Source organism: Leuciscus leuciscus (assembly GCF_965113295.1).
Source record: "Leuciscus leuciscus genome assembly, chromosome: 1".
Lineage (NCBI taxonomy): Eukaryota > Metazoa > Chordata > Actinopteri > Cypriniformes > Leuciscidae > Leuciscus > Leuciscus leuciscus.
The window spans coordinates 17,558,215-17,575,852 of NC_138725.1; the positions used below are offsets into that span (position 1 = coordinate 17,558,215).

The following is a 17,638-nucleotide window of genomic DNA, read 5'->3' on the forward strand; positions in this document are numbered from 1 at the left end:
ATTGCCTTTATCTCACACTGAGCATAATGAGCCTTTCATTCAGGTGTGTCACTGAGCCACAGGAAAGAATGCAAGGACAATATATATATATATATATATATATATATATATATATATATATATATATATATATATATATATATATATATATATATGGTTCACAGTTGGAAACACAGTTGTTGTTTTTTTCACAAATTGTGCTTGCAAATTGTATAATATCCAAGGTAAACATTTCTAGTAATTGTACAGTTAATTGTTCTCATACTGTATTTTCAGAAAGTTTTTGAATATATTCTCTACCCAAATGTGTCACTAATAAAACACAATAAAAATAATTTAAAGAGAAGACTTATATTGACCTTTTAAGATTTTGTTTACATCTATCCTTGTATATATATATATATATTTTTTTTTACTATTTTATTAAAAAGGTTATACAATTAAAACAACAATTACAATTTTAACAATATTTCCAGTGTAATCTTTCTTTGTAAAAACTAAAGTATACATTTTATCATATTTATTTCAAAGTTAAGGATTCATTAGTTTGAATATAGCCTACATTGGAACAAACACTATAATTACATCTTAGTTGATGACTTTATTTTTGACAAAACATAATAAATATATATATATATATATATATATATATATATATATATATATATATATATATTAGGGCTAAAAAAAATTAACTAATTAATTGCACAATTTGCTGTAATTAATTGCAATTAATTGCATTTCCTCCAAGCTTGTAATCATCAATAATTAAACTTAGAATCACCGCAAAAAAAAGGAACAGAAAATAGCCCTATATTAAAATAATATTAAACATCAATATATCAATGTATTATTCTTTTTCAATAATCAATCAACATAATCAATTTAAGATTTTTTTTTCTATTTTTTCTTTTACTAATTATAAAAATAAACTATAGTCCTAAAAAAGCTATTATTACCAGAGCATGTGATCAGAGCAGGTAATTTTAAAGGAATAGTTCACCCAAAAAAAAAAATTCTGTCATCATTTACTCTTCCTCAAGTTGTTCCAAACCTGTATGACTTTCTTTATTCTGCTGAACACAAAAGAAGATATTTTGAAGAAAGTCGGTAACCAAACGACTGATGGAGCCCATTGACTTCCATAGTAGGAAAAAAAAATACTATGGAAGTCAATGGGGACCAGCAACTGTTTAATTACCAACCTTCTTTAAAATATCTTCTTTTGTGTTTAGCAGAAGAAAGGAAATCATACTCCAGGTTTGGAACAACTTGAGCGAGAGTAAATGACAGAATTTTCATTTTTGGGTGAACTATCCCTTTAACATTGTTGCCCAGCAATACTATACCAGCTCAGCAAACAGAAGTCTACAGAGAAAGTTCACCTTATTTGAGCGGACTTTGCTTTTCCAGTGCGTGATCGGTACATGATTGGAGCGTTTGGGCCGTGAACGACAGAGCAGAACATGCAGCGCAAACACGGAGTCGAACATTGAGCAGAGAGCGCAGCGCGCCGACACCTATGGCCGACACACACACGCACACGCACACACACACACACACAGAGAGACAGACACACGGAACGGAGAGTGCGGCCGCGCACACGGAGGGGAAAAGACCCGCTCTCATGAAAGCTGCGCGAGAATGAAACCCGATCCCCATATTTTCGGCTTTTCAATAGCAGCCGCAACAGGAAATCATTAAAACGAGGCGAAAAAAAAAGTGCTGCGTTAAATGCGTTATTTTTTTTTTACGCGTTAAACATCTCAAATTAATCGCAAAGATTAACGCGTTAATTCCCCCAGCCCTAATATATATATAACATATGAGCAGAAATTGGCAACATTATAAGCTTATTTGATGTGGCAGTATTTTACAGTAAAAACTTTATAATCTATCTGATTTTTGTAGTCGATTTTTACTCATCTCAGTATAGCAATAGAGTTTGGTAAAAGCTGTTCATTCATTCACACACAAAAACGTGATTCATTATAAAACAGTATTTTTGCCAGCTGTAGCTACACAACAGCGCGCATCTGTGCGTTCATTCATTCACACACAGAAACGATTAATATTTAAACAGTCTTTTTGCGTGTACAGACACTTGTGATTAGAACAAAGCAAATATAGAACTGACCTATTCCTCAGCTGGATCTGTTGCTCCTCAAAATGAAACTTCCAGCACTTCTGAGGTACATTTTCCAGGATTATTATTAAGATAGTATTATTCCTCACAGCATCGTAAAGTACATGAGTCTGAAAGTGAACTCGCGGTGTGTGTTATCCAGCTGATGTGGGCGTTTCACAGGTTTGCATGGATTGCCCCAGATCATTTGCGTTTGAATAGCGCGCGCTCTCCGTGGGCGGGGTCACATTAAAATTAATGAGATGAGATGAGAACGACTGACATCTCTCTCTTTTCATACATATTACATAAACTGAGAATATTTGTTTTTTTATATAAATTACTTCATTTAAAAGAAGAGAATTCAAGCTTCATGCCTGTGTGTCTGTATGCCTGTTTGACTGAGTATTCGCTGAGTTACAGTTCATTTTCGGACGTGTTTCAGAATTGACTTCACTGACAGAGAGAAAGCAGAACTTGCATCATGTTTATTTTTCTTTATTTGGCAAAAAGCACAACACTTTGTTTTTATTGTGAGTATACACAAAAATAATACACATTTAACAGAATCGATTGATGTATGAAACTTGTTTGTAAGATCAAAGTCAACAGATTATTTTGAGTCTCTTTTGAACTGATAAGAAAAATGATAGTCGGCGTGATAGCCGACCTCAGGGGGTTAAGTAACCGGGGTTAAGTAACCTTAACCAATGAAATTAGCTGAAGGGCGGGATTTCTGCTTAACTGGTTTGCGCCCAGTGGGATTTGTTTTTAATATTTTTATAGAAAGACTAAAAATACGGGAAAATATTTAAACGGGATGATAGCAGGATAGCCAGGCAAAATACAGGAGAATCCCGGGTAAAACGGGAGGGTTGACCGGTATGATAAATACTCCGGAGCCATGATAAAGACCATGCAAACCTTTAAAAACCATGGTCAAAACTTTATATTGGACTCTAAATTCAACAGAAAGCCAGTGTAAATATGCCAGCACCGGAGAAATCCTTGACCAGTGGTTCCCAAACCTGTCCTGGAGTACCCCCAGCACTGCATGTTTTCTTTGTCTCCCTAATCAAACACACCTGATTCAACTCATCAGCTCATTATCACATGGGTTGACAAGGCTGTCAGAAGCAAGTGGTCATAGGAGATAAAAATTCAGAAAATTCCAAAATAAAATATTTGTTATATTTCGGAGGTCTGTATATAAGTGCAAAAGTAACCGACCTAGTCAAGTCCACTTTAAATATTCAAAACTAACAAAACCGCCCAAACTGCCATGCATTTAAAACAATTCCTAAAAATAGTGGCAACATTTTTTGGCTTCTGTTTTTCCTTTCTTGATCACTTCCATGAGGTCTAAAAGACAAATTAAATCAATTGATTTTCTATGGACTATTTTATGCAAACAACCAGCTAATCATGGCTTACTCATGCAGTTTAAAGTGACGTTCTAGACATTCTACTGACTCTACTAATACTCTACTAACACTCTAATGAGAGTTAGTTAGACATGTAGGTGCAACGTTACTTATAATCAACAGAATGTGTTAAAGTTACATTTTACATTTATGCAAGTTACCATTAAAATAAAGTGAATCCATGTTTTGTAATCTTTTAAACTAAAGTTACGGCTATCTCTTGACCCCCTCACACAATTGCTTGTCAATGCAGGCGTCTGTTATTCTGTCCCTTTAGTTTGGTTTTATACTGGGAATCAACAGCCCGGGCCAGTGCTGCCACCTTGTGGAACAACCGATTACTGCAAAACAATGCAATTCCAAGCACAGGTACGACCTCCATGGCAAGGTTAAATCGAGTGGTGCGCATACTATTCTGGTGATGAACTTTGTATCACATGCACTGTATGCAGAGCCTTGCGTACACATAAAAAACAAATTATACTTGATTAACTGAGAAATAATCTAGAAGCGTCTCTCATCTCTGTATTCTTAATAATCCCCATAGCAAATACAAAATTCTGAACGGCTGTTTGAAACCATGCAAATACTGTTTGACATTCTTCTTCATAACAAGTCAATGTCAGAAACAGAAGGTTGTATAGTGCTTTATTTCTGCTTTTCCAGGAGCGCCACCTACAGTGAGAGAGTGAATTTGCATCTACTGCTATTTTATGCATTGGTCTGAACAGACAAATTGCATGTGAAAATCGGACTGAACTTTCGTGTTGTTGTGAACATGAGTTAGTAGAAACCAATCAACCAACAAAATGTCGTCTCTCTCATCGTGGCTGTTGGGAAACTAACTTACACAGAAGAGGCTTTTGTTTCTCAGCACATAAAGATGAACTACTTACCGTGATCTCAGACTGTGGTGATGTGGTTTCTGCACTGTATGGAAGTTCATGTGTAGCTTCAGGTGAGTTTTATAATAGAAACCCTCGTTCCCTGAGTAGGGAACGGAGACGTTACGTTGTGACGACGAATGGGGTTTCGCTTGGAAAGCCTCTCATCTTTGAGAAATAAAACGAGTCAATGGCAAAGAAATCCCATGGGTCTGCGGAATTTGCATTGCGAAACTCTGCCTTACCTCGTGGGTATATAAGGAAGTACGCTGGGAACATGCAGATATGTTTCTTCGCTGAGGAGCCGAGACTGAACTCCGGTGTTCCAGCGGTACAGATGAAGTGGCAGGGAGATGTAACGTCTCCGTTTCCTACTCCGGGAACGAGGGTTACATGCGTAACAGAGACGTTCCCTTTCGTGGTCACTACGAGTTACGTCGTGACGACGAATGGGGTTCCCAGTCTAATCACGCCACCTCAGCTGTCTTCCAGTGCCCTGCGTAAGTCTGAGATCCCTGTCGTGAGACTAGCAGGGACGAAGGACTCCTACTTAACACAGGAATACCAAGGTACACTGGGAAACATATCTCAGTGGAAATATGCAATAAGTGCCAGCCCAAAAGGGGGGGACTTACAGAATACACATATGACCCGGAGGGGCTGCATATGGAGAATAACTGGGCTATCCAGCCGCAGGTGGAATATTTCAACCCCAGGGGTGGCAAGGTGGCTTGCCAAGGGAAAGACAAATGCTCAGAGAGGCATACAGTGGAAATACACATGTGGGGGTCGCCCAGAGGGGGAATTTTCGGTTTCTGTGGTACCACCCCCCCCCCCCCCCCCCCACCCCACCTCCACCTCCACAATGGCTGCATAGGTGCACTGGAACAGTCCTTCCTAAAACGCATTAAACTTTCGTTTACAAAGACGTGAAACTCACCGAGTGGTCAGGGGTGTTCACTGATATGCTCACACAAAAATCGCTGCAAAAGATGCTTTCCAACAGGTGTTTTACCATTCGTTGTAAAACTGTGGACCTATTTTTCTAAACGCCTCACACCCGTACATTCTTCCATTGAGAGCTTGAATAATAGACACTCCAGTCCAGTTTCTGGCGGAAAACTGTGCTACCACAGAAATCGAAAATTCTCGGGACAGCAGCACGTGTCCAAATTTTTATCTTAACCGTTCTATTTCATCAGAAACGATCTGTAAACAGGGCTTTAAGTGTAAAATACCGAACTTGTCCTTTAATGTGGCTTAAGAAAGTGATATTGACACACCAAATTTAGTACACAATGTAGGCCTACCTTATTAATAAAGCATTATAAAACGATTAATGAGATATATCTCATTAATGGTGGTAGTGGCGCAATGGATAAGACACATGCCTTTGGTGTGAGAGACCCGGGTTCGAATCCACTGTGAGACACCAATGTGTCCCTGAGCAAGACACTTAACCCCTAGTTGCTCCAGAGGCGTGCGACCTCTGACATATATAGCAATTGTAAGTCGCTTTGGATAGAAGCGTCAGCTAAATGAATAAATGTAAAATGTAAAATGTAAAATATAGCGCGTTGCATGTTCAATAAGGTGTATAGGCTACTGAGTTTTAATATCACCGTCTTACTGCATTAACGTTAATCTTTTTCTTTATAATAGGCTCTCCTGGAGGAAAACTATATACAGACAAGAGCCTATATGAACGCAGCACGCAAAGTTTCACGTTAAGGGCATTTTCCTTCCTTAGACCCTGTTAAAAAGAAGATGTTTAACATGAAATTTCGCTGTTGCATTCAACTTTGCACGTGTAGGGGAGAGCAACCGCTCCGGGACCTTTTAGGTTTGATATAATTTGCCGCATTTTCGAAAGGGAAAATTGTTCCATTTTAATTGTTAGGCTAATATTGATTATTCTTCCGTCTATTTTTATAGTTCTTATAGCCTAAAATGATACATTATTTTAACATACATGTGATGTCTACAGGAGATTTTGAAATTATGTTTTCATGCCTGTGTTCTAAACATATTTTGTCTGCAATAATAAATGTACAAAAAATGACAAAACATCTATAAACATCAACATGATCACACAAAAAAAGTTTTTTTATTTATTTTTTTTAACTGGGTTGTTTAGAGTTCATAGCAAGTTTATAATTCAACTGTTAAAGCATGAAATAAGGTACCACGAATTAGTGAATTTGAGCTTAATGTGAGTATATTATCAGTAAAAAGTAATCATTAAAAAATGTGTAATCATTAAAAAAAATCTGCCATATGTATCAATGCGATTCATAACCCACTAATGTTGTGCACTAGAGGGAGCCGCAGGACTGCAAATTCTTCAAGATCTGAGTGTAAAGGTGCTGTAGTTCACTTTTTCACTCTACTAAAGCATACAAATAGCATACTATGTTTATAAAGCTTGGAAGAGCCAGGACATTTTTTTATATAACTCATTTTATATAAAGTATGTAATATACACCTAGGATGATTTGAGGGTGAGTAAATCATGGAATAATTTTCATTTTTGGGTGAACTAACCCTTTAATACACTTAAAACAGTGGAGATGATCGTGGACTTCAGGAGAAACGCCTCAGCATCATTCCCACTCACCATCATGAACAGCATGAGTCTTTCAGCACCATCTCTCAGGACCTGAAGGAGGACTTCCACATAGACGCCAGTGTCAAAAAGCAATGTACTTCCTTCACCAGCTGAAGAAGTTCAACCTGTCACAGGAGCTGCTGATACAAGTATACTCTGCAGTTACTGAATCCTCTGCTCTTCTAGAACTGTCTGGTTCAGCTCAGCTATCAGATCTCAGAAGACTACAGCGGATAGTCTGCTGAGAGAATCACTGGTACACCCTTCCCCACTCTCCAAGAACTGTCCTCATCCAGAGTGAGTAAAGAGCTGGCAGAATCTATTAGTGGCTTTCACAATGGAGGAACCGTGTTCGCACTGCAGGAACTAGTAGGAACGATTTTATTTCTAGGAACTCCTTTTGGAGGAACTCATTTACTCCTACTTCAGAGTCGGTCTAAACCAGCACTATAGGAACTATCATTGATGTTAGTGTTCGCTGACTGGCCGAACGCACTGAAACACCAGCACCTGCATTTTTTAAAAAGCTGTGTAAACACACAGTTTATAGCTGTCTACTTGATTAGCATCAAATAAAAGGTACCAGACAAATACTTGTATTTATTCACTAAATAAGTAATTTTTGTTTTACCAGGTTCAGTCCAAACTGGGTTCAGAGATGATCAGTTCTGTGTGGGTTAAGATGTCAGTTCCTCTTCTTTCTTTAAATGTTTCTCTAAAAACATGTGGTTAAACTAACAGAGTTCTCACACTCAACAGAAACATGTTTCCAAACCTCAACAGTGAGTTCACCGCTCTGAAAATACTCCTGAAAATATGTAGTCACACTAGTTCCACATTGTTAAATTAAACTGAAGACCAAAAGTTATTAAAACAGTTCTGGAAGCGCTAGAACTCAAAGCCAGAACACAAAGAGGACAAAAGACAACAATCTGTTACAGTTTGTTTGTTAACATGTAAAAGACATTGAAAGTATTAACAATGAATGAACCCATTAGGATTGAGTTATATTAGATTGATATTCCTCTGCTCATGTGGGTTTTGTATAATTATTTGCCTGATTTGTTCTTGTTCACAGAGGCATAAAGTTGACTGCAGTTCTCCTGAGCTCCAGCTTTTGCTCCTCTGATGGAAGCATAAGTCACTTTATCATCACAGCGAACCTGAATGAATATCACAGTTGTTTCAACCCACAATTATTACAGCATGTTGTTTGAGCTCAATTCATGAAGAACTGCATATAATCACACAAATCAAGAAGATCTGCATATAAGAGGAAAATATACAAACTATCATGTTGAGAGAAGCTGGACAACATCGAGGAAGTGTTCGCTCACCTTGTTCTTTTTGCTTCGTTTTTTACTGTACGCAGCGACTTCAGTATAAGTCACATCATCTGTCTGCTCCTAAACATCAATGGAAATATGGAAAAATCAAGCTATTAAATGCCATTCATCAATGATATTTTCATGATGAAATCCACAACTAGAACAATGGGCAATTAGTCACAGGCACAACACACTCAGGGTATGTTTACACGAAAATGATATGCTTCAAAATGTTTCCTTCAAGTTTTCCACGTACAGACGACACCATTGTCAAAACGATCCCCATTCACACAGATCCACGAAAAAAAAAGAAAAAAAAACTGTATTCTGCTGCCAGGCCATCAGATGGCGATGAAACACTATAGACTGAACATGTAATACGCGTGCATGACCTCATCGTCTTCAGAGATTCACATTTTGTTGTTTACACGGAGACCGGTTTCAAATACTTGCACTTTGAAACCCGTTTTCAAAACTTTGCATTTTCAGGGACCCAGAACACCATTGTCGTGTAAATGAACGGGCAAAACGCATAAAAAGTTTTACATTTTTAGTTGAAAACCATGTCATGTGAACCATAGACATAATAAATACATATACGCCCTATTGGCCCGCTTTGGAACGTTGCTGCGATACGTCAACGCGTCCGCCATTTTGCGGAGAGCAAGACTGCGCTGTAATCAAATGCAAGTAAACAGGTGAGCTGCGTTTATCAACCGATTCAACCGATCAACCGATACATTTATCAACCGATTTCAGTGGTTTGTATGTGGTGTAAAAAAAAGTTCCATCTCTAGTTATTTAAAATCTCGATAGTTAGACTTATAAAATATTTTTTTTAATAAGGAATGGCCAAAGCTCAGGCTTGTCATGTATTTGGCTTTTTATTCTTGGATAACAATTGTGAACACCCCCAAACTGAGATATAATTTAATTTTCACATTAAATAAAATAAAGTTTTCTTATTGTGGAAAAAGCATATTCTGTCATTGACCCGATTTTAGCAATAACAAAGATAACTGATGGATCCTTTATGGTAATACATATGATATATGGTATAACTACAGTGCAATGCAAATAGTAAATATAAGATAAAGTGAGAAGCAAATAAAATAGTAATGAAAAGTATAATTATATAATATCATAAGTACTATAATATAATAATAATAATATATTGATAATAGCATATCGTTTATGTATAATATAGTTACTATGAATAGTACAATAATTTAACAGCATAACTATAATAGATTGATAATCACAAGTGGTATATTATTATAATAACAATAATAAATAATGTAAATTTATATATTTTAAAATATTCTTACATAGGCTATATAAAATAAAATGACGCAACCCTGTCTCTTTTTGTTAAATTTCAGTTTTTAAAAGGTATAAGAAGCTATACAAGTGAAGAAATAAAGTAAACGATTGAGTCAAACATACAGCAGGCTACAACGTTAAAGTTAAATAGCCTAAATATATAAAATTATGAAACTTCACTTTGCCTTCAGCCAAAACGATTTGACAAGGAACAAATTATAGATTAATGAGACCAAAGATCGCCCATTAGATATACACAAGATGAATTATTCTCATGTTTAACCACTAGACTAAAGACATCAGATCCAGCGGCGAACGTCAGAAGCACTAGCCGAGGTAAGGCTGTTCTCGGCGGGGTACATGAGCGCTGAGCGCCCGGTGATCGCTGGATCTCACAACTCCGAAACCGGCAGATAACATTTTTAAATAGGCGCTATCTTTATAAATAAACCACAGATTTGAGCTTTAAACAACTACATTGTCGAGTGAAAAACTCTTAAAACTACATTTCGTGACACAATAACAGTAGTATTTTAAAATTTCGCGGCCTTTCTCCTCTGAAAATAAACATAGTAAATGAAATACAACCAGAAACAAATTTTCAGTTTTGCTTGTGAAAGGTAATTCCCTGAGACCTGTTTTCAATTGTGTGGCGATTTGTAAAGCCCCAAGCAGAACACGAAATAGGCATTTTTCTCAATTCTTGTTATGAGAGGTATGGGAAAGTTGCCCTCCGCAGTATGGCGGCGCCGTTGATGTACGATCCAGCGGCCAATAAGGCGTCTATGTATTTATTATGTCTATGATGTGAACAGCCCCTCAGACAAAGAACAGGTGAGCACACACTCAGACTGACGAGGACTCATCAACGACTAAACAAGAGGGCGTAACTGGACACTAGGAGACGGGACAAGAGGAACACATGGCCAACACAAATAGAGACAGAGTCATGTGCTCAAACACAACACAGACAGAGACACATTAGACTAAGACAAGACTGACAGAACTGTCTGCTGAGAACCCTGACATTTAATACTAATGAGTAATAAGAGTGTCATATTTCAGGGTCAGTCCTTATGAACATTAATAACTCATGGATCAACCTGCAATACTTACCACAGAGTCACCAGTCCCTCTTCTGTTGCCTGAAACATAATGTCACGGGAAAGTTTATGATCAAACACACACACAGTCTCTAATGCAGATGACAATCAGTTTTTAAAAGAGTCTAGAAGAATCTAGTGCTGTAGAATAGAAACATTATTTTTGTTAACTCATTGATTTCTCTTCACTTTTAGAGAAAGAAATTTGTCTAAATTACATATTTGTTTTATCAGATGTTTTTGTCTGTTGTTACAAAATATGAAAAACTCACCTGCTCGTTTTTTACGAATCACCGAGAGAATAAGAGCCAGAAGGAGAAGAGTGAATGAAGCGGCAACAACAATTACAATCACAGTCACTGTCACTGAGAGAGAGAGAGTATAGAGAGACACCATTAGCAGGACTATCTTACTGTGTTTAACCAAAATGAAAATGGCATATTTAATAGCATGATTATCTTTATTTATCATGTAAATTGATGCTTGTGATGATGATTTTATAGAAATTGATATGTATTAAAAGCCATCTGTACACTAACAGACTGTACCTCATATGTTCACTAAATGAATGTGACATAATTGTTTAGGATTGTCTGGATGAGAATGATGTGTCTGACATTTAATGACAGTTACTTTTTACTAGAGGTGGGCATAGATTAATTTTTTTTATCTAGATTAATCTAGATTAATTTTGAAATTAATCTAGATTAATCTAGATTAAAATGGCTCATTTGAATTCTGCCGAAGGCATTCAGAATATGTGTGCTACCCAAATAATGACTATAAAAGTAAGTCTTTGAGAACGGGTTTCTCAAGCCAGGTGGCGCATTAGACCAGGGGCTCATCTCCTGTTTCCAAAATGCATCACAAACTGCTTGAGAAAGCTGTTCTACTCATAGACTGTAAAAGGTTACTACTGTACTGTTACCGTCCGTAGGCAACATTAGGTAAGCCTATGTTATTATCAACTACTATAGGCTATCAATTAGGGATGGGCGATATGGCCTAAAATCTATATTGTGATATACATTGCAGCCTCCTGCGATAACGATATACAGTATATTATAATAAAACCATTTCAGAACAGATTACACAGACCCATGCTAAACAACTGCTAAATGTATTTTTTTTTAAAGGGTGTATGTAGTTTTGAGAACATATATTGTGCAAAACTGTAAGTATACAACATAATTTTGCAGATAAATAAAATTTAAGTACACTAGCTGCAGAGACTTAAGTAGGTCTAATGTTTATTATGGCTTGGAGCTTATGAAACCCCAAATTTAAAATTAGAATATTGTCTAACTGATGTCTTTTCAGTTAAAAAGAAACACAACAACGATTCTTAAAATCGAGATTATGTGCTACACCACTAAGATATATTGGAATGGGAATAATACGCGCGCGCTGGTATTCAGTGATATCATGTTTCGTTTTGAATTTGAGGTGGTAGAACGGATTAGTCGTGTGTTAACTTACCGAACTGTTACCCCACACACTCTGTATATAGTTTGCTGCTGCTCGTCTGACGGCTTAAACCCGAACCAAGTCCAAATAATGGATGTTGCACCTATCTTTTTCACCAGCTTTCACTTTCAGCCGTGTTTACTTAAGATGACGACGAATATGCGTTGCAGCCGGGTTTACCTCGCGGCCGCGGGTAGATTGCGTCATCATAGCTTGTGTAGGATAGAGCCATCTCCCAACCCAACTTGGAGAATAGATTAACGGCGATATTTTTTTTATCGCGCGATAAGAGTCTCGCGTTAACGCAGCACGTTAACGCCGATAATGGCCCACCACTACTTTTTACATTACGGTATTAGTTTTCATGTTTATGATTGTTGGTGATGTACAAGAGAATGGAATTAGAAAGTGATGTAGATTACAAATTAAACATGGCTTGAGTCAAAATCTGTGATCAGCTGTTCGAACAACGAGTCGGTCAAATGAGGATGATGTTCATACACACCTGGATTCACAGAGTTTGCTGTGGTATCTGGAATCACTTCTGTTGTTGTAGTTGATGTATTAAAAACAAATTGGGAATAGAAATATATAATATTTGAATGCATGAACATAATATCAAGGCATTTATTGTACAAACTGCTGTAGTCCAGAGCTACAGTATCAGTGCTGAAAGCTGCTCACACTAACATGGGATGAGTTATGTTCAAAATATCAGAGATCATAGTTTCCCCGCCTCCTCAGACTCGACACTTACGCCGGTCGCCAGTTTGAGGACACGCAACAGAATGAGCGCAACTGACAATGAAAGCCGAGGAGACTTAGACATTGTAAGTTGATTTATCCGTGTTTTAATAAGCTCTCGTTCATAGAGATGTTTAGATGGATACCGAGGCTTTTTAGGTTGTGTGGAATCTGCAATCTCTGACCCAGTTTGTTTGATGGCTGCGATACGCTGTGTTTTCCTGCTATCTGGCATCCCGGGGTGTGGGAATACTATTGGCTGAACTGGCAGTGGGCGGAGTCACACAGACCAAAACAAAACCCGACTGACAACATGGAAAGTGTAATCCAGAGAGGATTCAGAGACTGATTCTAGAAAACTCCATGAGTCGGTCAAATGAAGATGATGAACATATGTAATATAGTGAGTACAAGCTGTTTATGTTTGAACAATTTCTTCAATTCCATTATAATATAGTAAAATGTTACTTTTCTAATACTTTTAAATACTGTTCAATTTCTTATTTGTGCTTTATGTTTAAAAAGAGTGTTATGTGCATTTATTAAATAAATTATTTTCGCTTGGCATACCAGCGTGATTACATCATCGCACACTTCAATGGGTGGTGCGCGCCCGTGATGCGCTTCATTCTGAGTAAATACACCAACAAAGAAGCCATCACTGCAGCGCTCTCTTTTATTTCATTTTTCCTTTAATCCTTATACACCTTTTCAGGAGTACTACACATACACACCTGGATTCGGAGAGTTTGCTGTGGTGTCTGGAATCAGTGTTGTTGCTGTAGTTGATGTTACAACTATTAAAAACAAAATGGAAATAGAAATATGTCTTATTTTAATGCATGAACACAATGTCAAGGCATTTATTTCACAAACTGCTATATGGAGAGAATTTAATTAGAAAGTGATGTAGATTACAAATTAAACATGGCTTGAGTCAAAATTTGTGATCAGCTGCTCGAACAACTCCAGAGAAGATTCATGATTCTAGAAAACTCCATGAGTCGGTCAAATGAGGATGATGTTCATACACACCTGGATTCATAGAGTTTGGTGTGGTAACTGGAGTAAGTGTTGTTGCTGTAGTTGATGTTACAACTATTAAAAACAAAATGGAAATATAAATATGTCATATGTCACATTTATTTTACAAACTGCTGTATGTTTAATAAATCCTCACTATGGGCCCATTCATACACCCGCGCAATACAGCGCCAGGCGAGATGCAAGTGTGTTTTGCTAGTTTCAGCCATAGACTGTAAAAAATATGGACAAAGCGTCTGTGACGTCACCCATAGACTTCTGAAGAACGGTTTTGAGGCCGTTTATGGGGGGTATGGGCGGCGCCATATTTCAATACAAATGTTCAGAAAGGATAACTTACAGGTATGATGTGTTGTGTCAGATCATGGCCGAGACGTCAAATTTCAGGAATTCCACTCGGCGCAGCCTATGCTCGTTGTCAGCTGTCAATCAAGCTGTCAATCGCGCCCTTATTTGTCATACATTTTATATCTAAATACGATCTAAACTAACGAGTTAGAAAAAAATTCACCCCCCTCACAGTTGTCAGGCACTCGGAACCTATCGAAAAATACAATAAAAGTCCATGGGACCAACCTGTAAAAACATGAATTTATGCTGTGAAAACTGACATTTTAACATGGGGGTGTATGGACATTTGCTCCCTTTTGGGACCTTCCCCTAGCGGATTTTCGATGTATTGCAGTTTTTCGCACTTCCGGGTAGGCTTCATTTTTCAGATTAGAATGTTGCCGCTTGGTTTCAGCCCGATATTATTCCATTATAATATAGTAAAATGTTATTTTTCTAATACTTTTAAATACTGTAAAATGTCTTATTTGTGCTTTATGTTTAAAAAGAGTGTTATGTGCATTTATTAAATAATTTATTTTCGCTTGGCATACCAGCGTGATTACGTCATCGCACACTTCAATGGGTGGTGCGCGCCCGTGATGTGCTTCATTCTGAGTAAATACACCAACAAAGAAGTCATCACTGCAGCGCTCTCTTTTATTTCATTTTTTTAAATCCTTATACACCTTTTCAGGTAACTAAAACACACTTCGGTTTTGAGTATAAACATAGTTAATGCAATACTGATGAGTTGTGTGTGTTTAAAGTAGTTTTTTCTTTTTACTATATTAATAGTGTGTCATGAGTTTAGTATGCCTGAGCATATGGTTAGCATGAGTGTTTCGCGATTAGTGCGATAGCCCGCTATTCATTATAAATGGTCATTATGTCGATGTTATTTGAGTGTATGAGAGTACATGATGTTGTTTCAGTCTTATTGTGTTTGTAAAAAGCATGAGATTAGAGTGTTACTACCAGCTGTAAATGCCACACGTCATTCTGGGGCTAGAGCATGAGAACTGTACAGAGAGAGTGTTGAATAGCTTGTTGATCATATTTTTCTTATTCCTTCTAGTGTGATGGAATGTTTAAAGTCACTTATGTCTACAACGAGTCATTACTGTAAAAAAAAAGTGATATACATTTTGAGAATGTAATGTTTTGAGCTTTTGTTATGCATATTCTCTTATGCTTGATTCTGAGTAAATACACCAACAAAGAAGCCATCACTGCAGCGCTCTCTTTTATTTCATTTTTCTTTAATCCTTATACACCTTTTCAGGAGTACTACACATACACACCTGGATTCTGAGAGTTTGCTGTGTTGTTTGGAGTAAGTGTTGTTGCTGTAGTTGATGTTACAACTATTAAAAACAAAATGGAAATAGAAATATGTCATATTTTAATGCATGAACACAATATCAAGGCATTTATTTCACAAACTGCTATATGGGTAATAAATCCTCACTATGGGCCCATTCACACACCCGCGCAATACAGCGCCAGGCGAGATGCAAGTGTGTTTTGCTAGTTTCAGCCCGACACAGTTTTCATTTTCACGTTCTGCAACATTGTTCTGCTATTTGTTGTTTAAATAGCAAATGTATGTGAGCATCTGTGCACTCATGGGTGTTCAGGCGCATTGTCGGTGCATTGCTATTTTGAGGAACTGAATTAGACTGAGCCATTGACCAACTGAAACCTGCTCTAAAGTCAATGGCACAATATTTTGTTTGTTATTTAAAGAGCGCGGTAGTAATGTGCGCCTATAGGCGGGTCCACAACGCGCACACACTCTGCTTATTACACACACTCTGCTTATTACACACACACACACTCTGCTTATTACACACACACACTCTGCTTATTACACACACACACACTCTGCTTATTACACACACACACTCTGCTTATTACACACACACACACACTCTGCTTATTACACACACACACACACACACACTCTGCTTATTACACACACACACTCTGCTTATTACACACACACACACACTCTGCTTATTACACACACACACACACACACACTCTGCTTATTACACACACACACTCTGCTTATTACACACACACACACTCTGCTTATTACACACACTCTGCTTACTACACACACAGGGACGTGCAGCAGCACACTAACTAATTGCCCCTTGTGGGATTAATAAAGTTGATTGAATTGAATTGAATTGAACTGACAAACATGCCAAATATTAAAAATAAAAGGATTACAATGTAAAAGATTATTATTGTGTACACAGGGCCGGCTCTGTAAATCTGGGGGCCCTAAGCAGGATAATTTTGGGGCCCTGCCTTGCAGTGAATAATGGAGTATTGCCACTGCAAACCAGCAACTGTATACAATCTAACCCTTACACATTTCATCTGTACCTCTTTTAACATGATTGCCCACAATTATTTTACTGCTTATTAAAGTACACTCACTGAAACAGTAAAAGTAAAGATTACAGATTTGTCAAATTTCTACATCTACTTTATTACTGTCTGAATGCTTTGTACATTTTAAAACAGCACTAACTGTTTTTGTCGACTAGGCGGCTTAAAACCTTTAGTATTAAAACATCTTCAATAAAGTTGTTGCATATAGGCCGACTACAGGTGTTGCTGGAGTCTCGATCTTTCAACTTATTTTCCCTTTTCCACACTTTAAAAAGAGGGAGAAGTTGGACCAGTAATTTCTTTGCTTCCTTCTAAAGTGATTTAAACATATTCTTCTATATCGATGTATCAAAGAGATTAAAAATTCTGCAAAAGATTCTAGTTTGAGTTGGTATTTATTTTTTGTATATTCCAACTACAAAAACACTACTTCAGCGAACAATCAATAGCCAAATGTGTATATAAAATGTTTAGTTATAATATATATACATAAATCTAATAAAAACTCTAGGTAACACTTTTTACATTTTACAGTGTCATTGTTACACGTTACATGTAGTTCATACAAAAATAATTCTACAGTAAAAACTGCTTAAAATGTGGATTTAATTAGAGAAGCAGCTTTACTGGGCTTATGTCCACTTTAACGCTCCCTCCTGTAATGTCAAGTTCAAAAATTCATAAAAACATAATGTGTACATAAAGATATGGTGAATCCGGCTTGTCCCGTAGATTGTCCCTTTAACCACACACACACACACACACACACACACACACACACACACACACACACACACACACACACACACACACACACACACACACACACACACACACACACACACACAC

General features: G+C 37.2%; 1 protein-coding gene across 1 annotated transcript in view; it reads right to left on the bottom strand.

Annotated features, from left to right (window-relative positions):
* The window catches only part of LOC309498167 (uncharacterized protein), a 924,641-nt gene that overhangs the window by 97,878 nt on the left and 809,125 nt on the right, over nucleotides 1-17,638 (bottom strand). The window contains exons 16-19 of the mRNA XM_082168719.1: nucleotides 15,685-15,747; nucleotides 14,042-14,104; nucleotides 13,741-13,803; nucleotides 12,768-12,806 (exon numbers count right to left, since the gene is read on the bottom strand). Coding sequence (XP_082024845.1) covers nucleotides 12,768-12,806; nucleotides 13,741-13,803; nucleotides 14,042-14,104; nucleotides 15,685-15,747 — 228 coding nt within the window. The remainder of the gene's footprint in view (nucleotides 1-12,767; nucleotides 12,807-13,740; nucleotides 13,804-14,041; nucleotides 14,105-15,684; nucleotides 15,748-17,638) is intronic.